Source organism: Dipodomys merriami, unplaced genomic scaffold (assembly GCF_024711535.1).
Source record: "Dipodomys merriami isolate MVZ:Mamm:240054 unplaced genomic scaffold, mDipMer1.0.p SCAF_172, whole genome shotgun sequence".
NCBI classification, from domain to species: Eukaryota; Metazoa; Chordata; class Mammalia; order Rodentia; family Heteromyidae; genus Dipodomys; species Dipodomys merriami.
In genome coordinates, this window is record NW_027203071.1 from 2138105 (window position 1) to 2161673 (window position 23569).

The 23569-nt window shown below is 38.2% G+C and overlaps 1 protein-coding gene across 2 annotated transcripts in view; it reads right to left on the reverse strand.

The window, feature by feature from the left end:
• Window positions 1-23569, reverse strand: part of LOC138829472 (leptin receptor-like) — a 67023-nt gene that overhangs the window by 27127 nt on the left and 16327 nt on the right. For both annotated transcript variants that reach the window (XM_070025819.1, XM_070025820.1), the window contains exons 4-7: window positions 21460-21583; window positions 6677-6885; window positions 2617-2759; window positions 757-901 (exon numbers count right to left, since the gene is read on the reverse strand). In XM_070025819.1, coding sequence (XP_069881920.1) covers window positions 757-901; window positions 2617-2759; window positions 6677-6885; window positions 21460-21583 — 621 coding nt within the window. The remainder of the gene's footprint in view (window positions 1-756; window positions 902-2616; window positions 2760-6676; window positions 6886-21459; window positions 21584-23569) is intronic.

Here is a 23569-nt window from a genome sequence, read left to right on the forward strand (position 1 = left end):
AAACTCTTATCTCCAATAAACCACTAGAAAACCAGAAGTGGTAAACTGGTAGTGGTGTTGTGGCTTAAGCGGTAGAGCACTCACCTTGAGCTGAATTGCTGAGAGATAGCATCCAAGCCCAGAGTTCAAGCTCCATGACCAACAAAAAGAAAGGAAAGAAAGAAAGAGAGAGAGAGAGAGAGAGAGAGAGAGAGAGAGAGAGAGAGAGAGAGAGAGAGAGAGAGAGAGAGAGAAAGAGAGAGAGAGAGAGAGAAAGAAAGAAAGAGAGAAAGAAAGAAAGAAAGAAAGAAAGAAAGAAAGAAAGAAAGAAAGAAAGAAAGAAAGAAAGAAAGAAAGAAAGAAATTATCAAAACAACTGGTGTTCTGTAGTTAAGTGAGAAACTTTATTTTAATTGATTGGTTGTCTGATGGACTGATCAATTTAGGAAAGGATCTCTCTACGTAGGCTGGTTTTGAGCTCACAGTTCTTCTACTTCAGCCTCTCAAGTACTGGGATTAGAGGTGTGTAATAATATGACCAACATAACTTTTCATCTATTTTTTCTATGAAGAGAAATTCACTAAAAAAGCTACTTTGAAAGCACAAAAACATAGGAACTCCACTACAATTTTAATTAATAATCAGCCTGTTCAAAATTTAAATAAAATAATAATATTGTGACCACTCTTTGATTTTAAGGGTCGTACAATTTAAGATGTTTATGATATGCCAAGGGCAAATTCCTGAAGTCTAGTTCACTCTAGTACAAGACATACCTTGAGTGGTAAAGACATGAGGCGAACTCCAGTCACTCCAGACTCCTGGGCCATCTAGTCTCTTGACCCTCACCTGGACCTCATATGAAGACCCAGGAAGCACGCCATCTACCAGCAGGGATGTAGCTGATACAATCTCAACACCCTGTTAAATATTATGTTCAAACATCAGACCACCAAATTAGGGTGGAACCTTAGCTGATATTGATCATAAGCAAGTCTCCATAAACAAAAAAAAAAGTTACAGGGGAGGTATCTGGCCAGAGTTGAATTAAACAGAAATCAATGACAAAGTAACAAATGTTTGTATACTAGTCAAGAAAATGTTAACTAGCCTAGGGTCAAAACATCATATGACAGTTGTCAAATACACTTAACCAGATGACAATGAAAGGATGCCCTTTAGAATATTGAGAAATGAAGCTAACGTCAGTGGAAAATTCCAAACCACTGCTACCATCTATACACCTGCTATGAAAAAGAAGGGGGAGGGAGAAGTAGAGGTTTATCCTAGCTCCTGAAGGAGTGATTCAGGGACAGAGGGTGTGAATGATTTCTAAGAAACTGACCCTGATGATAAGCTGTATGGCATAAGTCAAAACATAGCTTGTAAACCAGAAGGAAAACATCTGAGTCCAGGGCCTGCATTAAAAAATCCTCTAGCTAAGAAATTACTTAGGGAATACATTCAGTTTCCCAGTGTAATGTCCTTCAATGTTACTAAATTCTGTGGGCTCTTTAGAACCATAGGGTGAAGGAAATGGAGATAGGTCATAGTCTGAAAATGATGGAAAGCATGAGTAATACATGAGACAATATCAGATCACTCACATTTGAAATCCTCACTTTACAGAGAGAACACAGAAGCCTACAATAGCCCTAACTGTGTTTCCAAACATGATACTTCCAATCTCCAACCTGCTGCTGTTGGTGAAAATAAAGCTGTAAGCAAAATTAGCTCACCCCTTGTCTAGGGCTGATGGGTTTGAACACTTACTTAGCAAGCACAAAGCCCCGAATTCAATTTCCATTACTGAAAAAAAAAAAAAACCTAAATGAGCTTTTAACAACAATAGCAACCAAATGTACACATACTATTTGCTGGCTGCCAGTGGCTCATGCCTGTAGCTCAGGAGGCTGAGACCTGGAGGTCATGGTTCACAGCCAACCCAGGCAGAAAAGTCTGTCAGACTCCATTTCTAAAATAACCAGAAAAACATAGGGCTAGCCTCTGCATTATTATTCTCCCCAGATACCTACAACCTCATTTCCTTCATATTCTTACTAAGATGTTACTTCTCAACCCAGCCTGCCTCAACTTCCACTACAATTCATCATTATCACCATCTCATGCAAACTCCTCTTACCTGGTTCTATAATCCCCAAGGAACCCAAACACAGTAGATCATATCCTGGTATCAAGTAAGTGCTCAATAAGTACTTAGTGAATAAAATAGGGTTTGAGTGCCTTTACAGTAAAAATGTGCACACTGTATGTTAACAAATATATTAAGTAATAAAGAAATGAGAATAAAATGTAAAACCAGTGGCCATATATGAAAAACAGCTATAAAGTTTCCCAACTAGATTCCTGGGCTCCGTGTGAGTACAAAATATCTGATGCGTGTGTGTGTGTGTGTGTGTGTGTGTGTGTGTGTGTGTGTGTGTGTGTGTGTGTGTGTGTGTGTGTGTGTGTGTGTGTGTGTGTGTGTGTGTGTGTGTGTGTGTGTATCAATTACAATTGTTTCTGCTCTAGAAGGAGCATGCATATATTGTAATAAAAAGGACTGTTTTTATGGGTCTTATGGGGTGCTTAGTTACATCTCAGTTTTTTTGTTTTATTTACTAAAATATACTTACTTCTCTTATAACTGTAGAATTCTCTGAATATTTCACTTGATACTGAAGTGGAAATGGAACTGAGGTTGAGCTGTACCAAGAAATCTTCAAATTACCATCATCTGTGATTTCCATATGTAAACCTACTGGTGGATCAGGCTTCACTTAAGGAAAAAGCAAAATACTTTTAAGTCAAGTAGTCTTCATGGAAGTGAAGTGTTAGTGAGATGAACTCAAAACTCTGTTTTTCAACTACTTAAAAGATAATCTTATTCAAGATTAATTACAAAAACCAAATCAAAGTTCCATGACTGGGACTACACCATGTACTTTGTCATAGCAATCCACACATCTTCATCTTCTTGCCCCTAAGTTATACACATAATTGGGATAAGTGTAATTTTCTGCTACAAAAATCTCACTTGGGGATGGGAAGGTGGCTCAGTGGTAGAGCGCTTGCCTTGCATGCATGAGGCCCTGGGTTCGATTCCTCAGCACCACGTAAGCAGAAAAAGCTAGAAGTGGCACTGTGGCTCAAGTGGTAGAGCGCTCGCCTTGAGCTGAAGAGCTGAGGGACAGCGCCCAGGCCCAGAGTTCAGGCCCCACAACTGACAAAAAAAAAAAATCTTACTTTATTTAACCCAGTACTTCTCAAATTGACTTGAAGTGTCTCTCTATCCTCACCCACCCCACTTATCTTAGCAGGTATTGAGGAGACAAGATGGCAGACAGTATTTTTAAAATGCACATGGCTGTACAAACCTTGGCATGACTGTTGGTTTTAAACCACATCAATAGAAAGACACTCAACCCACAAGATGAATATTCCCACGTAATAAATGTATGCTTAACAAACCTTGGCTGTCTCTAGGAATAAAGTTCCATAGCTTAATGAGAAATTTTATGAAATAGATTATTTCTGAATTCAAATGTATATGTTCATGTTTATATGTGTTAAATATTTGGCTATAAGCACATTAACATAGTTGAAAATAAAATCTTTAAAATATGTGTAGGAGGGTCTGGGAAGGTGGCTCAGTGCTTGCCTTGCATGTATGAGGCTCTGGGTTCAATTCCTCAGCACCACATATACAGAAAAAGCTAGAAGTAGTGCTGTGGCTCAAGTGATAGAGTGCTAGCTGAAGAGCTAAGGGACAGTGCCCAGGCCCAGAGTTCAGGCCCTACAACCAACCAAAAAAAATGTGTGTGTGTGTGTGTGTGTGTGTGTGTGTGTGTGTGTGTGTGTGTGTGTGTGTGTGTACGTGCATGCATGTGTGCACACGCATGCGTGCATAGGAACAATTTAAACACCTTACAATAAAGAATAACTTCAGGGCTGGGAAGGTGGCTCAGAGTTGGAGGCTTGCCTTGCATGCATGAGGCCTTGGGTTCAATTCCTCAGTATCACATAAGCAGAAAACGCTGGAAGTGGTGCTATGGCTCAAGTGGTAGAGCGCTAGCCTTGAGCTGAAGAGCTGAGGGAAAGCGTCTAGGGCCAGAGTTCAGGCCCCATGACCGACAACAAACAAACAAACAAACAAACCCCAAAAACGAATAACTTCAATGAATTATGGTTCATACTATACTGGAAATCTAGGTAGCTACTAAAACTCATATTGCATGTAAATGAATATGCTAAATCAAAAGGAATAAAGCTTTTTAAAAAGCACATAATATTTTTTCAAACAAGAATAAGGAAAATGTATGCTTTCAAATTAAAAGGGTTAATCACATATTTATACTTGTATTCTTGAACTAGCTAAACACTCAAGTCGAGAAGCCAAAAGTAAATCTGGCTGAATTCTCATGATCAAAGTAATACAAAACAGATGCCAAAGAGAAGTAAAGTCATAAAATGATAAGCTGTTGTCCATTTCCCTTCTGCCTACCAGTGTGCATTAACAATAGAAAAACAATTTTTATTATTCTCTTCCAGATTTATTCCCACCACTGTACTTTTAACACCCTCAGAAGACACGGCACTACTGACTCTCCACTTTGCATCCAGGTTCTAATCAAGATACTCTGGATCTTCCTCATAACCCATATCTCTCATCAGCGCCAGTGCCCTTTCTCTTCCTGAACTCTAAATGGGTCATCTCACACAATCCCCTATGCTAACAACCACCAAATATATATTTCCCCATACCATTCGACTCCTGGATGGAAGGAACTGCCTACTCAATACAGATCTGGCTTTCTGCACACACATCTACATAGTCCTCTCTGAGTTTCCCAACCTTCATAACTCATAATACGTCACTAAGATGTTCAGGTCTAAGTTCTAAAAGTTATTATCCTGGATTCTTCTCTGTCTTTCACAGTCTACAACCCCATCTACTAGAAAGCCCAGTCATCACAACTTCCTAAATTCATCCTAGTCTCATCAATTCTGCATTTTTTAAATTTCCTTCAGCCCTAAACCAACTGGCCTATCCTCAAAAGCTTACTTTGGCTCTTCTTTCTGTTCATCCCCTTCCCTTATCAATTTCATGCTCCACAATGTAAATATAAAACATACAAACATGTATCTAATTATATTCTTCTAATTCGAAAGTTGTCATTGCTACTGGAACAATATCCAGATTGGTCTGAGATATCTCTGGATCCAGGCAAGTCTGCCCTTGTCTTCGACTATTCCCAAGTGTCATTCACTCTAAGGATAATGGCTCTTTCTGTTGTTCCTCAAGTCATCATTCCATTTTTTTATGGCATCAAGATTACTCAAGAACTGCACAGTGGTATACCTGATGTGAAAACATGGCATGCAGCTTGGACCCAAGGATTTTTCTTTTTTTTTGGCAGTACTAAGGTTTGAAATCAGAGCCTTGCGCTTGTCAATCAGGCAATCTACATCTTGAGTGATGCTCCTGCCCACCACCGGGATTTTGTGATTGTGTTCTTCGTGCTTGGGACATCTTTTGTCTAACGTTTTACATAGGTAACACTTCTACATTCAGTTCAAATACTACACTCTAAAAGATATCTTTGGCTGATCATTTTACAAGAAATAATTCCTCCCACCTCTAAAAGTTCATCACATCATCTGTCTTACAATTGGGGGACATTATATGTTTAAATACAATGAAAGGCATTTTTCCCTAAATCTCTACCTACATAGAGACAAAATTCAGAGTTTTCAAGTTCATACAAACTCCACATCAGCACTCCTTAATTACTCTTATTTTAAAAATAAATTAAATGTGATGCTGGTTTTGAATACTTTTAAAACTTACCAGGTAGAACTAGTTTTAAAAAGAGAATAATATGGTATTTACTACGTGTGTCTTTTCTTCCTACACAATTGAATCTCTTCAATGTCATTGTAATGATGCTGTATGCTGTAAAGATCACAACTGTATCTCTAGAAAAACAAATCATTTGAAAATCTTAATGATAAAACATACTGTGATGTTCTAAAAGTTCTATATCTCAAGTAACTTAGGAGGAGATGAAGCGTCACTGTAGGTGGAGATGAATCTGGTAAACTGTGATCAAGGATTTAATGGTGGTTTCCGGGGTATCAAAACCATTGACACACAGGTGGATAGAAAAAAGTAAAAGAACAGTGATTCACAAATAGAAGTAGAAAGCAATAGCGCTGCTGAGTTATATATAATATATAAAATGCAACTGACATGCACCCAAAACTGAGTTAATGAGTTGAATAAGTTGTGTCTGCTCACTACCATTGTCCTTGAAGTGTGAGGCAGCAGCTATGTGTCCACAGCTCCTCCAGCACTCAGGACAGTCTTGGTACACATGACCTCTGAGAAACAGTTACTGAATGAATCAATTCAGGGAGGAATATGCTTATAATCATATTCAGAAATAGCTACGTGAGCTATAGAAAAACAAAACCAAACAATGTATATCTACTAGAGAGATCTGGGATTTAAGTTCTACAGAGACAATTACACAACTGTTAACTCACTGGAGAAGCTGATTGTAACATACCCTAGTGATTACCTTCACATGATTTACAGCTTTGGTCAACGTGATATAAGCCTGTAAAAAAAATAACTTTAACCTGCGAGCAATCACCCTCTGGTGATTGGTTCTATACTGAGCTGCAACTTACCGACATTGATGGGCTGAACTGACATGAGAGGTGACTGAAAAATTGCTCCACCAGATGTGATTTTCAAATACATAAGAAGAGTAGAGTTGAGTTTGGCTGTGAGGACAGGCACGTGGCATTCCCAGCATTCCTCGGCTCTACAGATGCACTGCACAGCCTGGAAACTGTCTGTCTGGGGAACCACAGGCAGCTCTTCTCTCACTCCATGCCTGTATTTAAAAAGAAGAGCTAAATAGTAACATGGGCATGGATACGTTATGAAAGTAGAACACCAAATCCAAAATTGAGGAAAACTATTATGGACACCCGGCTTAAAAGGTTTCTGGAAAAATGATGTATACAGAAAACAGAAAAAGTAAGTGTTACAGGAGTGTTTTAGAGTCTTGTAAGCAAGAAGTTACAATACAGAAAAAAAAATGGAGACTAGAAGGCAGGAAAACTGCAATCATAAAAATCTCATATCTAGCCCAGAAAGTCTTCAAAAATAAATGTGAAATAAAAGCTTTCCTCAGATATACCAAAACTTAAAGAATTCATCACCACAAAATTTCCACTATGGAATATATTAAAGGAAGTCATCTGGCAAAGTTTCAGAAGGACAAAAGCACCAGGTACCAGTAGCTCACACCTGTAATCCTAGTTACTCAGGAGGCTGAGATCTGAGGATCATGGCTCAAAGCCAGACCAGGAAGGAAAGTCCATATAACCACCAAAATGCCAGAAGAGGGGCTGTGGCTAAAGAGGTAGAACACCAGCCTTAAGCAAAAAAGCTAAGGGATTAGGGCACTCAAGCCTTAAATTTCAGCCTCTGTACCAGCCCCTGAACACGCGCCTCCCCCCCCCCCCCGCCACAGAACAGATGCCACATGTTTGCTCCCACTTATGGATGCTAGATCTAAAGGATAAACAAATACATAAGCACACACAAGATCATATGTAAATGTAAATATCATATGTATATGTAAATATTGTGTTTGTAATTTAGCACTGTTTGAGTGGATTAAAGAAGGAATAGAGAATGTTAGAGATAAACAATCTCCACATCCACTACCTATGAATGAAGATAACCCAAAATTAAACTTATTAGCAACTATTGAATAACTCATATATTTCTGTTGGAAATATAAAATGACACACTTTTGAAAACAGCTTGTTAATTTCTTGTCATTAAATTCCTTACAGAATGAATTGAACCCACTATATTTCCAAATATTCATCCCAGACTTGAAAACAAGTCAATTCCAGAGAATTATAAAGCTTTATTTGCAATCTCCCAAAACGTTACACAATTAAAATATCTATCATCAGGTAAGTGGGTAACACGCTGTGGCATATCCACATACAATGGCACGAAAGGAAATGAGACACTGATATATATATTAGTGAATCTCAGAATAAACATGCCAATAAAAAACAATAAGACAAAATATTATATAAAATTCCAGAAATGCAAGTAAATCAATGTTTTCAGAAACCCGATTAGTCATTTCCATGAGATTAAGAAGGGGCAGAGGAAAATTTGTAACTGATAAATTCATTTTCTTTATGATAGTAATGGTTTTACATATCAAAACCTATCCATTTTATACTTTAAGTAGGTACAGTTTATTGTATACCAATCAATTGTATCCCTGTAAAAATATTATTATGTCTTCACTATGTACAAAATAATGGAAATTTTTTGAAATCTCAGAAAAAAATGGAAGCATTGGCTACCATTGTAAACTCCCAAATGAGTAATTTAACACTGAAAATTTTGTAATTAGGTTAGCAGGTTTACCTAATGTGGGGCATAAAGAATAACAAGAGGCATGCAAGTTCCAGAATATTGTATTTCTGATTCATCAGATTTTTTTTTAATTCTGCCTACTCCTAAGTTAAGAAGTCTAAGCTTTAATAAGATGTCAAGTGGGCACAGCAGGGAGTAACATCACTTCACATAAGGGTCTCCATATTGTTTTAGACATCCACTGACTATGTCAAAATCACTCTGTGCTTTTAAAAACCTTGAGGATACAGAAAGAGAATGAACATGACTACATTTTCAGAAATCCCAACACCTACAGACCTTTCCATTGGGGAAAAAAACACTGTAAGCACAAGAAATAACATTCAGAGTAGAAAAAAATCATTGCTTTATAAATGTTGATAACTGGCATACACATGATCATTCACATATAAACCAAACACAGAAAAAATGGACCTTAATCTTCCTATTCACAACCCACTAATGCTGAGTGTTTCCAACTGATGACAAATCTTCAAATTCTTGCCATAATAAGAAACAGTCAAAACACAACATTCCTAAAGTTTCATTGTGTGAGGAAGTCTACGAGGTACTATATAAGGGATATTATGACTGTAAAAATGGTACTGTACTAACATCAAGACCTAAAGTCAAGCACCTCTGTTTGCTGATCAACCATAAGACCACAGTTAAGCCCTTTCATGTCAGCTTAGTCCCCTTAGGCAGTAAAGCAAAGATAATGCCTAGACCAACCATGTTTACAAGGTTGTTTGAGGCTATTCAAGACAATAATTGCATAAAATTATTCTCAGAACAAGTCTGATTTTGTTTGGTGTTTTGGTTTATGGAGGCAGGGTCTGGCTACTTGGTCTTGGCTGGCCTTGAACATTCGATTTCCCTGCCTCAGTGTCCCAAGTACTGATGAGGTAACACAGGAGCACCATCATCATGCCACGATGGAAACTTTGTTACTACAAATAGTTGGAATTGGAGGCAAAATGACTTACTGTTCTCCATTTTATTTGTAGCTTTAAACAAAACCAACAAAAATGTCATATTTTAAAAATATCAAATGTTAAAATAAAAACAGCCAGGCATTGTTGGCTCATGCTTGAAATCCTGTAGGAGGCTAAGATCTGAGGATCATGGTTCAAAGTCAGACTGGGCAGGAAAGTCTGTGAGATTTCCTTTTTGCTGGTCCTGGGGGTCTTGAACTCAGGGCCTGGGCACTGTCCCTGAGCTTTTATGCTCAAGGCTAGCTGTCTACTACTGGAGACAATGCTCCACTTCTGACTTTTTGTTGTTAACTGAAGATAGGAGTCTCACAGACTTTTCTGCTTAGTCTTGCTTTGAACCACAATCATCAGATCTCAGCCTCTTGAGTAGCTAGGGTTATAGGTGTGAGCTATCAGCATCCAGCTTTTTACAATTTTTTAAAATACGCTTTTTATTGTAAAAATACTGCACAGAGGGGTTACAGTTACATGAGCAAGGTAATGAGTACATTTCCTATCAAGCATTGGTACCTCCTCCCTTGTTTTTCCCCTGCCCTCCCCTTCCCTCCCACCTCCACAATTATACTCTCCCCCTCCCTCCTCTCTCCCTCCCCACCTAAATTGTAAAGTTCAATATGTTTTTCAACATAGTGACTTGTACATCTCATTGTTAAAATGTATCCCTAGTTAAGCATTTCGTTTTTTTCCTTTCCCTCCCCAAATTAGAGAAGTGTATATACAAGATGCAGGGCACCGACATCAAATACAGTGAAAACAGGGGCTATACCATGGGGGAGGAACATACAAAGAAACAAAAAAATCACATGGTACATTATAAATATGTTAGGAACAATAGCAAGAAAGAAAAAACCACGTGTGTCCCTATCTTGGGGTTCATTTCGCTTCACATCATCTTATATGGTCATATGTACATAGCTTTTGACCTTTTCTGCTTGTCCCAGACATATACTAGTTATTTCAAATAAGGGAAACCATGGGACCTATGTTTCTTTGGGTCTGGCTTACTTCACTTAATATAATTTTTTCCAAGTTTTTCCATTTCCTAGCCTAGGTCTCCTAGGCACAGGCCGAAATTTTCTCAATAGAGACCCAGAAACAAAACAAATCAAATAAAGTTGGACAAATGGGATTGCATGAAGCTGCAGAGCTTCTGCATGGCAAAGGACATAGCTAGCAAGATCAATAGAAAGCTTTTTTTTCAATTTTTAAGTTAATTTTTACTTTTATCAATGTGATTTACATGTATGGTTTAAATGAATCAAATAATTGTTCAAGGCAAATACCATTCCATCATTATCACTCATTCCTTTCATTTTTTATCTCCATTTCCTTCCAATTGCATGCTGTAAGACTAGTTAATTTTTACTTTCAGAAATATGATTTTGCTTCCTATAATGTGATCTAAAGATTTAGCTCTTTTGCCCTCTGCTCCACTAAATCCAAGCATACTTTGTTTCCCTGTCGGCACAAAATATCTGTATTTTAGTTATGATTCAAATAGCTTTCAATATCTGTACTGTAATGATTATGTATCTCCAATTCATTACCAAAAAGCCAGAAGTGGTTCTGTGGTTCAAATGGCTAAGCAGTCACCTTGAGAAAAACAAAAAAGCTCATGAACAGCACCACAGCACCTAATCCCTGAGTTTAAGCCAAGGATTGGCATAAAAATGAATACATACATGCATACATACGTACACACTGTTACAAAGAAGAATGTGAAAAACTGACAGTGTGGTATTTTAAGTCCAAAACAGGCTTGCCAGGTATCTTGCTTTGATTGAAGAAATCATATATTTTGAGACAAAAATATAATGGAACACAGGCTAAGTAAGACATATTTTCCACTAATATTTGCAAATAATAAGAAATTCAGTCAATTTTACTCCTTTTAAAGCATACAAAAAATTCTGAATCATATTTGTAGAAAATACCTGATTACCAATTAGATTAACTTGGATAATTAGATAATTCTGTCACTTCACTGTTGGGTCTGTTCACTCAATCTCATTTCCATTTTGTTAGCAATTATTTTAGTAGTTGCATAAATCATATACCAGAATATATATCCTTAATGATGAAAATACATTAAATAAATATACTATAAAATATTTATTATACCAATTCATATTCATTTGAAGAAGCAGCTCCTTGCAGAAATTTCCCTAACCACTCTAAGAGAAAACACCATCCAGGTACTGTTCCATGTAAAATAAGACCAAACGAATGGAATGTTACCAAGGATGAGAGGAGGAAAGGAAGCAAAAGAGGAATGCAAACAAAAATAAGTGAACTTCAGCTTATTAATATAACCACATGGTGAGGAGGAACTAGCTTAATTAATTATAGGACATAAAAATAGGGGGGGAAGGGGGGGAAGGAGAAGGATTGGGATTGGGGGGAGGGGGGAGGCTGGGAAGGGATGTGAAGGGTAAACAAAGGAGGAGGTTGCAATGCTTGGTAAGAAATGTACGCATTATCCTGCCCACGTAATTGTAACTCCTCTGTACAGTATGTTCACAAATAAAATTAAATTAAATTAAAAAAAATATTTTGATCCTGTAACCTTTAGCCTTAGTTAATTACAAAAGGAGAGTAAACAATTCTGCACTTGCGTTGGTACATTTGCTTTTCACAGTGGTAGGGGCTAGCCATTCCAAAACCACCACCTAATGTATTCTCTAGGATTAAGAAAGTACATAACACAAAAATTGAGGGAGGGGAGAGCCAGATATCTCCTTCCTGAGGGAGAAGAGAGACAGAGAATTTGAGAGCAAGCGAGCGAGCAAGCGAGCGAGCGAGCGAGCGAGCGAGCGAGCGAGAGAGAGAGAGAGAGAGAGAGAGAGAGAGAGAGAGAGAGAGAGAGAGAGTGACTATAATGAAAGTGGACCCAGTGGTTTTGGATTCGAATGAAATATATTAGTGTGAACACTAAATATATACATACACAGAGATGTAGAATATTGATTTATATATTTTATGTAAACACACGTTGTATGCATCCTGTGTGCACAAACATATATGTAGCTCTGTTCATAGGTCCAGAAATGATGTCAAGGATGGTATCAAGGAGCACTGGACACCAGTGATTCTATTGTGAATACCATTCTGCAATGAAAGAAACTATGACTTCTTGGGGACATGGCTGGACACGATGTTCTGTCAGGTAAAGAAGATCAGATTAAGCATCTTGTAATACTGGAAAGAAAGTCTCCAGGAAAAAAGATGATGGTAATAGAGACACAAAATGGACTGGGTAGCCAGCTGTAATAGACTTCCACTGACCACATATGGATCAATCTGAGTAGTAAAATAATTACAGTACTAGTCATATCACATAAAATAAGAATCCATGAAAAATAGGAAGAAAGGGAGGAATTTTCAGCTTTGTATGACTTCCATGAAATTACTGGCTTACAGCTTCCTGCTCTCTCTCTCTCTTCCTACAAGGTTTTGTTTCCCATATCATAAGCTGATTGGTATTCAGCAAAACACTGCAAGTGACCCTGTAACAAATTTCTGTGTATGATCTGATATCTAAGTACTTTGCCCTTTGAATCTAAACCCCCTTATATTCTCAACTCCTATCTCTATCTCCTCAATTTGGCAATGTTGCTGAGCACTGCCTGAGATTCCGCAGTCCTGTTCTTCTTTCCAGAAATCTTAGAGGATTACTTCCATGGGGAACTGACTGTTCTGTTCTGCTCACATCCAATGTATGAAAATAGTTCTTGCCCACACTTTACACGGGTTTCTAGTTGTTTATATCTAAAGCATCCAGGACTCCAAGACTCATGGCCCAGAGTCATTTCTGTTGATTGTTGATAATAGCTTCTGAAGAGATAATATCTTCACAGAGTTTAAACTTTTTTTTAAAGAAGTAATGAAACGCAATAGATTCCGTGCAGTTATGCATTATCAAGGAAACTTATCTTTAACTGGGAGTTATTATACCATATACATTGACTGAGATGGAAACTTGGCTGTACAGTCAAGAGAGGGTTAAAACATGAATTGTCCTTCACCAGGAAACAGGGCATGGGTCCTGGAACACAAGAGAATGGGTTCACCTTAGATTGGAGCCCTGAGGATAAAAAGAAACCTTTGTGGAAGTCTGTCTTTAAAAACAGATTTTGGTGAGACAAACAAGGATGAGTGAGCCTCTACCTTCTTCTGCTTTCTCAATGAGACTGTAAAACAAAGTCATCAACCCACTCCCCCAGGGAAGCCAGCCGCCATGCTGTAAACTATCTTATGGAGAGATCCACAAGACAAGGAAAGGAAGGAACCTCCGGCCAACAGCAGGGAGGACCGAGGACCTCTCTTTACCCAGAAGAAGCAATGAAGCCCCAGGAGTGAGCTTGGAATCAGACAATCCTGCAGGAGATGCAACCCACACATCCAGCTGAGCCACACCAGGAGTCCTGACCCAGGAAGATGATACATGTTGTTTTCAGACACGGATCTTTGAGGTAATGTATGACATCACTGATGCAGATATTTGAACCTGGAAGTGGTATGCCACCACATAAGAAATACCTACAGGGGGCTGGGAAGGTGGCTCAGTGGTAGAGCGCTTGCCTTGCATGCCTGAGGCCCTGGGTTCCATTCCTCAGCACCACATAAGCAGAAATAAGCTGGAAGTGGGGCTGACACTCAAGTGGGTGAGCGCTAGCCTTGAGCTGAAGAGCTGAGGGACAGCAACCAGGCCCAGAGTTCATGCTCCACGACTGGACCCAAAAAAAAAAAGAAAGAAAGAAAGAAAGAAAGAAAGAAAGAAAGAAAGAAAGAAAGAAAGAAAGAAAGAAAGAAAGAAAGAAAGAAAGAAAGAAAGAAAGAGAGAGAGAGAGAGAGAGAGAGAGAGAGAGAGAGAGAGAAAGAAAGAAAGAAAGAAAGAAAGAAAGAAAGAAAGAAAGAAAGAAAGAAAGAAAGAAAGAAAGAAAGAAAGAAAGAAAGAGAAAGAAAGAAAGAAAGACCTACAAATATAGAAGGGGCTTTGAAACCAGGCAGCAGAGGGTAGTCAGAAGGATCTGGAGGAACACAGTAGAAAACCTAAAGGGCCTTTTTGTAGAAGTCTGGACTTCTTCCGGAACACTGCTCATAAAGCAACAAGAATGTCAGGAACAGCTTACTAGAAATCGGAGGAATGGGGAATTTTCTTGGTAAGTAACCCTACCCCACATGGAGAAATGTGGAAAGCATAGACTGCCCAGGCAGGAGTTAAATTCCCTCTTCATTTCTTCTTGTTGTAGAAATAGAGCTAGGCAGTGAGGGAAGGGCTACTGAACAAAGAAACCAGGACTTAATTTTTCTTAATTGATGGAGAAGCATCCAGCCTCTCCAGATAGAAAAAGCACTAAAATTAAGAGATGGCTTCTGAATAAAGATTAAAAAGAGAAGAGCACTCCAAAAGACTTGTATCTAATGGAGTGAATCTCAACAGCCTTCACAGAAGACATCCTTGTGGTCTGGGGTAGAAAAGCATATTAACAAGAACACTGCTAATCTGAACTATCAATACAAATACTGAAATGGAGACCATAGAGAGTGGGTGGAGGGAGAGTGTGTGGAGAGGTAGCAGTCAGGAGAAATGACTCAGGTGCCTGATGAAAAATCTCCTTTCAGGAAAAAGAAAGGGTGACTCCAGCCAGAACCAAGTAGCCAGAGGATCAAGCCAAGAACCATAGAGGTGAACCGTGAAGCTTGAAGGGAAGTAACTAACACAGGGGTAAGGAAAGAAAGATGGTAAAAGAGGATTCCTGAAATTGAGATCACAGAAACTGCAGGCTTATCAACGATGTCAGTATCCAGGATATGGATCAATTGGGTGGAGTGGAAAACACTCAACTATTGAAGGTATTCAAAGAATTGAAGCTACCTCATACGGATGTTGAAACCACCAAGAATAATGACAGCATGACAGTGAAGAGACAAAGTCAACTAGACATGGGAGGAGGAGGTTGTGAAAGTCCAAACTCCCTAACATGACCTGGGAGGTACTTCATCATTTGACCCTTGCTTATTTATTGGTATGCCTAATCTGTTTTCCTTCCTGGATTTCACAGCCCAGTCTCTCTATGTGCTCAGTCCTCAAATGTTCTGCCTGTGCCTCAGGGCCTTTGCAAATGTCCTTCACTCTCTCTGGTTCCTTTTTCCTTACCAAGTCTTTATCTGGATTGGACAGTCCTAGAGCCTGCTTCCAACCATTATGTACTGTATTACAAATGTTGAAAACTTGGCTCTTCCATCTTCTGTCTTTATAATATTAACAGCCTCACACCAGCGCTGGACCTCTGTGATTGAACCTTGTTCTCCTCATCCAGGTCAGTAGCCGGTACACATAACAGGGACCTCATAAAGGAAAAGGTGGACTTCCTTCCCAGACATGAGACAAACATGTTCAAAATAGCTCTAACATATCACATTTCTAGAGTTTATCTCCTTCAGATTCTTCAACAAACATTAATATGTGAGTTCAAACAATGCCTTCTCTTCAAGATGGTATTTATAGTTTTAAGTCCTTTATACACATCAAGCTTTTTAGTTCCTTAAAATAAATGGTTTTCTTATTCACACATGAGAACCTTTTAAAGATTTCTCTAATGACTTCTCTTTTGTCACTAAAAGAAGATTTTGATCAAAAACTTTCCTAAAGTAACCACCACCATACATTGTTTCAGCCCTAGATCTCACACTTGTTATACTGACCTAAATACATATACAGAAGTCAAGGCAGTAACAGCATATGGTAAATAGTATCATAAATAAGACATATCAACCAAACTACACAGAGAAATAATGTGGCGGAAATAGAATGAGAGCATATTTCTCAGACTTTATGCAAAGTGGTATGTTTGACTGAACTAATAACTTTAGAAACCTAATTTCAAAATAAAAGCTGAGCAAAAAAATAAATCTGAGCTGGGCGCTGGTGGCTCACGCCTGTAATCCTAGCTACTCAGGAAGCTGAGATCTGAGGATCGCATTTCAAAGCCAGCCCCGGCAAGAAAATCCGTGAGACTCTTATCTCCAATAAACCACCACCAGAAAACCGGAAGTGTCTCTGTGGCTCAAGTGGTAGAGCACTAGCCTTGAGCAGGAAGAGCTGAGGGACAGCGCCCAGGCCCAGAGTTCAAGCCCCATGACGGGAAAAAAAAAAAGAAACCTGTCAAATTAATCAAATAGGCAAGTTGGGAAACTCCTTAATTCATTACCATGTTTTTCATGCATCTGGTCTAACCATTTAGATAAATAAAGCAATAAATACTAATTGACTAAATGAAGCTAACATTCTCAGGTATAGATAAGTTACTAGCCAAATATAAAATGATTTGATGTATTTATATATTTTAAGGACTTCAGTCTACACATAACACAATTTAATCCTTACGCATGAACACAGGGCTGTAGAAATGAGTACACTACCTCAGCTTGCTGCTAATATTTTAAAATGCTTTAGACTAGACAAACAGGAATCATCACAGAAATGCATCATTTTTCTCAGAACGAAAACCTATTTTTTGGCTGGGTCCCAGTGGCTCATGGTTGTAACCCTAGCTAATCAGGAGGCTGAGATATGAGAATCATGCTTCAAAGCCAGCCCCCATGAGACTCTTAACTCCAATACCACTCAGAAAACCAAAAGTGGCACTGTGGCTCAAGTGGTAGAGCACTAGCCTTGAGCTGAAGAGCACAGGAACAGTGCCCAAGCCCAGAGTTCAAGCCCCAAGACTGACAAAACAACAACAACAAAAAACTATTTTTCCTCCACAAAGTAGGAAATTTTCTACCCTTAAATATGTATCTATCCATTCCAGAGCCTGAATCTTCTCTCAGTACTCAGAAGCTGAGGTGAGTCTCTCTTATGGTGTAGCCCCTAAATATCCCCCGAAGGCCTAGGTGAACAGTTTTGCCACCAGCCTTCAGTGCTGCAAGAAGATGGTAGAAGTTTTAGGAAAAGGTCTAGTGGAAGGAAGTTTGGTATTAAGAACATGTACTTTGGCGGCGGTGGAGGGAGGGGGAAGCAAGGAGTTGGGGAGGTGGGGAAGGAAGTGATGGTAGGGGAAAAACAAAAGAGGAGGTAACAAAGAGGAGGAAATGTACTCATTACCTTACTCATGTACCTGTAACCCCTCTGTACAGTATTTTTACAATAAAAACACATACAAAAGAAGGAACATGTACTTAAAAAGATACAGGGTATCCCCACCCCTATCTCTGTTTTTCCTTTCCAGCCACCACAAACCTAACAGCTTTGTTCCACTCTTTACTGCCATTATGATACTCTGTCTCACCAAAGGCAGTGAAGTCAACTGAGCAGGGAAAGCTCTGAAAGTATGAGTCACAAGAAACTTTTCCCTCTTTTAAGTTGGTTTCCTCAGGTATTTTGTCACAGTGATGGAAAACTGACTAATAACCTTCTTTAATTTTTTTTTTTGGGGGGGGGTCCGGTCATAGGCCTGAACTCTGGGCCTGCGCTGTCCCTCAGCTCTTCAGCTCAAGGCTAGCGCTCTACTACTTGAGCCACAGCGCCACTTCTGGCTTTTTTCTTTTTGCGTATGTGGTGCTGAGGAATGGAACCCAGGGCCTCAGGCATGCAAGGCAAGCGCTCTACCACTGAGCCACCTTCCCAGCCCAACCTTCTTTAATTTTAAAATCAACAATCCTGTTGTGCTTTTTCTGGAACTTGCCTCCTTCCCAGTTATTAGTGAATATTTTATATTCTCTATTATGTATCTTGTATTATGTATCTGCAAATAGGCCCCTCTTACCATCCTTCAACTTGTCTCTTCTTGCTAGGTAACTTCCATTGGATAGAAATAAGCTCATGTTCTTTTCATTTTTCAACTATTGCTATGGTTTGAATGACTCTGTAAAACTTTTGTTGGAATTCAATTGGTGATGTGATAGTACTGGGAGGTAAAGCCCTCAAGGGGTGATTCAGTCTTTAATCACCTAAGAATGGACTAATGCTATTGACACAGGACTGGTTCTCTTGTAAAATGAAGTTCTCCCTATTCCTTCTCACCCTCTTACCATCTGATTCCCTCTATCACGTTGCCTCCCTACTCCATGCAGTCCCTCCACGTTAGCTTTCCAGCCTTCAGAACTATAAAAACTGAGCTAATTATCTTTATTAACTACCCCTTCTCTGGTATTCTGTTACAGCAATAGAAAATGGATTAAGACATTTACCCTTGGATTATCCATGGTGCAGTTCAGGATGTGTATCTGTAAGTGTATATGTATACCTGTTTATCGGTGTTGTGATATGTGTATATGTATGCAGGTGGCACGTATGTATATTTGGTATATGTTACGCAGTGTGTATATGTGGTGTGGCCAGCATCTAGGTGTGTGTTCTGTGTGTATATTGTGTAGCATATGTATGTGCATGCTGTGGAAAGTGTATGGACAATGTGTGGTGCAGTGTAGATGTGGAGTGTGTGTGTGTGTGTGTGTGTGTGTGTGTGTGTGTGTGTGTGTGTGTGTATGGGTATGCATGTGTGGTATATATGTGTACTATGTTTGTATATATTAACTAATTTCTTCTCAATCTCCTCCTTCCTTGTATTATCTTTTATAAAAATTTTTAGCAATAATAACTTTACCTAAAAATTATACTTCACTTCTGGAATATTTACACAGGTGGAGCTGTGATAGAATATGAGAAGCAACTAATAATGCTCCTGAAATATCAGTGCTGTGACTATTGCTCAAAAATTGTCACAATGAAAATTGGAACATAGTATTATCCCCCAGAGGTAAGAGTATCTCCTTTTGTTTGAAGAGCATGAAGTTATAAGAAAGTTATAGTTGTAGAGAAATTCAAGTATATGTGCCGGGCGCTGGTGGCTCACACCTGTAATCCTAGCTACTCAGGAGGCTGAGATCTGAGGATCATGGTTCAAAGCCAGCCCAGGCAGGAACATCCATGAGAAATTCAAATATGTGTAAAAAAGTGTGTATATGCCAACTATCCCAAGAAGTGAATTATGCTACTTATTAAACAATTAAAAGCCAGCCTCTCTTTAGCTTTGCCAGGCTGGGTTGGACCTCTGCAAAGCATATTTACTATATAAAAATCTTGTGAAATTCTACACCTAGGGGAGCTAGAAAGAGGACTGAGGGAAGAACAAGGAACTCAATGCTCTTTTGCTTTTCATTCTTGAAATCATACCACTCAAAGGCAGTTTGCCAAATTACCAGGATGTTAACAACATTCTTAGAACCAGACATCGATTATCTAGCTATAGATCCTTCTGCACACACTTGAATTCCCATCTCCAGTATGTGACATCTGACTTTGCAAGGCCCTCATCAAGTATCTGAGAAACTACTACCAACCTCTTGAGAGCTCAGCTTTTCAGGATCCTTACTTCAACACGTCTAGTTCTCATAATCTCCCTTTCTACTCTCCTGAACCAACTGTGGTTGAAATCCCCACTACTTCCACATTAGCAAGTCCACAAATATAAATCAGACCTTATTATGCCTTTCTGCTATATATAAAACTGTTAACCTCTCAACTTCTTCCACTTCTAGAAAACATTATTCTACATAAATATTTTATGGTTCATTAAGACATTTCTGGAGGGCAAATTGGCAAACGTTTTAGAAATCATTCTGCTACTATGTATTCATTGATTCAACAGTTTTTAAACATTTGGGTGAACACGGAGTTAAAACCAGAGGTAAACCTATTAAGACACAGTAACTGCTGTGTGTGTTTACTTATTAAGTGGTAGGCCACATAACCTGACTCTAAAATCTACCCTATTAGCTTCTCTAATGGGCATTTTTCAAACTTGAACTCCATCAGAATTACCTGGTAAGCATGAACTCACAAGCCCCAGGGCCAGAACTGTAGATTTACTAGTTCTCTGGTCAAGCTAACTGCAATTTCTATCAAGTTTCCCAGTGATGCTGACTCTGCATAAACTATTCCACTACACATTTTTGAGCTCCCTAAACAACCTTGCCTCCTGTTTCTTCTCACCAGCTGGGCTAGATCACCCATCAAGGCTCCCACACCAATATTACACTCTCTCTAAACAGCACGTGTCACTCTCCATACCAGTAGCCACGAAAACAAAAGCCTTGTACATGTCTGCCCAAATACTAACCTGTGTGCACCTCAAAAGAAGACAGCATAACTATTAGTCTTTGTAGTATAATACAAAATTTATCACTGTGTAACTATTTTAAGTGGAAGCTGAAGCTACATTTTTGATACATTTGAATCTTTGTATAAACATCATCACTATTCAATTCAAACTGAAACTATAAACAAATTAAGCAATGATGCATTTCCCCTCCTCCAGCATGACTCTAATTTCTATCTCTATGCAAATTCATTTGGAGAGCTTGATAACACATTTCTCATCAATGCTATAATCGTAAGCAAACCCCAGAGTGGAAGTCTCATCCGTCTTAAGCATCCATTAAAACTAATGAGAAATAACATTAAAGAGTTAAAATCTTAAATGAACATTTTTTGTTGGAGTTAAAAGAAAATTTTACTTTGTTACCAGGTGAAATTACAAGTATACACTTGCTTGAAATTGCCATACTGGATTTCTGCTGAGAGAGATATAATATTTTTCAAGTGTATGTAAATATTTATATTTTCAAGTTAATAAACACCTCAAATATAAAAATATCTAACTGGAAAAAAATAAATATAAAACAAAATTTTCTACTCAAATATCAAGGACCCTGAATTGAGTTCACATTCCTTACAGACTACGTGTTCATAGCTATGATATCTTACTTCTAGAATCAACCAACGAAAAAAGAGGAAACTAATGGAAAAGAATATTGTATAAAAACATACAAGCCACTCTCTATAAATGCCCATAAATACAGCAGGATATGGGAAATGCAGGAACAATGGAGGTTTCATAATCTAGTTCTATATATGGAAACACTTGTGACTTCTTTCCCAACTCTCCTCACCCTCACCTCCCAAAAAAGAAAATTATGAATAGTAGAAATAGCTAAATTAATTTGGTACTTACAAAGTATATGAAAGATTGACTTTAAGGTCACCATTCTTGCATGAATTCTTAAACAATGACTCCATAGAACAGATGAATAACGTTAAGTCTCCTTTCATCCAGCACTGTATGTTCCAGTTTGCACCTGAATTGAAAACAAACATTAAATTCAAAAAATGGTTTTGAACAACTCAGTGAAAGAGAAGAGCTAAATTGAATTTATCAGTGTTCTCATACAATTCCTACTGCCCATTCTGGGAGGAAATACAGCAAGCTCTAACCGTATGATGTTTGCCCAAGTCATTTCCTCAGTTTCCTATTTTGTAAGGCAAAAAGCAATTAATTAAATTCTTGCTTCACAAACTTGTCTTTAGTCCAAAATTACCTAAATTGAACAAAAGATCTCAAAATTCATCTAATTCAATTCACTCTCACTTTTTCAGATTAAATACTAAAGAATAATCAAATCAAGAGGTGTAGTTATATCTGACTTAGGAAATAAAAGTACAGTGAATAATTCAAATATGAACTGTGACGCACATCTTAAATTTTCATTAGCATAACACAATGGGCCCCATATGCAACTGATGGAAATGCATTTCCCTGAACACTGAAAATCTTACCAGATATTGGTAAATATAAATCATAAGTAATTCATCATTTACAAGGCAGAGATTAAAGGTCATGACTAACAAGACAAAACCAGAAAGATTTCCATCTATAGGGACTTTGTAACATCGTAAACAACCTACTTGGAGGGATAAATAAGTTAAAATCCTCAGTAATTTGGTCACAAACCTAAGCCCATTCAGTTATTGGCCCTCCTTTATAATATAAATTCAAAATATATGATATCATAATCATTCCTTTTCATAATTGAAGAAAAGGCTAATACAGTTTACCATTTCAAGACTCAACATTAATAATATCTTTGTTTACTTAATGATCCTTAGATTGGCTAAGTGTCCCTACAAATCTTATCATATTTTATTTCTGTATGAGGGCTTGAACTCAGGGTCTGGGTGCTGTTCCTTAGCTTTTTCACTCAAAGCTGGTGCTCTACTACTTGAGGCACAGCTGCTCCACTTCCGGCTTTGGGGGGTTAATTTGGAGATAAGAGTCTCACAGACTTTTCTGCCTAGGCTTCTTACAATCATGATCCTCAGATCTCAGCCTCCTGATTATTTATAATTAAAAGTTTGAGCCACTGGAGCCCTACTTCCCTACAAATTTTTAGAAGATTCATTTAAAAGAAATGTAATGTCTATGAACTGAGTTGAAATCTCTGAGAGTTATTCCTACTAACCTAATTTTAAAACCTAACCATATTCTGTTTCTTAAATTTCATCCTTATTCCTAATCTGATTTCAACATGCTGGAAAATTCCTGTCATCTAGTCAATAATGTTGAGACCTTGTGAGATTTTCAGGGACATATAGAAATATGAGGGGGGTTGTTTGTTTTTTTCTTTTTGGAAACAGAGTCTTGCTATGTAGCCTGGATTGGCCTGTCACCCTGATCCTCCTGCCTCAGCCTCCAGAGTGATAAGTCTGGACAGCCACCACTGTGCCCAGCTGGAGATATTTTTTTAATTAGAATTGAGGAGAGAGGGCTGTGAGCATCCTGTAGAGGTCAGAGCTGCGATTAAGCAACCCACTCATAGATCAGCCCCCTAAAACCAAGAATCCAGACCAAAATGTCAATAGGATTAAATTCTGTTCAGGAGTGCAATATTTACGTGTCTACTTTCATCTAGATGATGGAAGCAATTGACTCTGCTCTAAGAGTTGACAACAATTTTTGCTTATACTTTCAGATTCAGATTTCTTAAATAAAGAAGGTACATTTAGAATGCATTATACCTAAAATAAGAACTAAAATCCTTGATTTAAAGTATTTCCTTTTAGAGAGATTTCCTATTTGAACCAATCATTACTATTATTCAAGGGTGTTTAAATACTTAAGTATTTCAGTAGTATTATCAGTAATTTAATATTTTACCTATATAATAAGAATATAGCATCTCTATTCTCTCTCAAAGGAAACTGAGAAGTCTATGAGAAATGTACATAAATGTAAATACAGTTTCCTTATTGCTTTTTTATAGGATATAAATGATTCAGGCTTTATT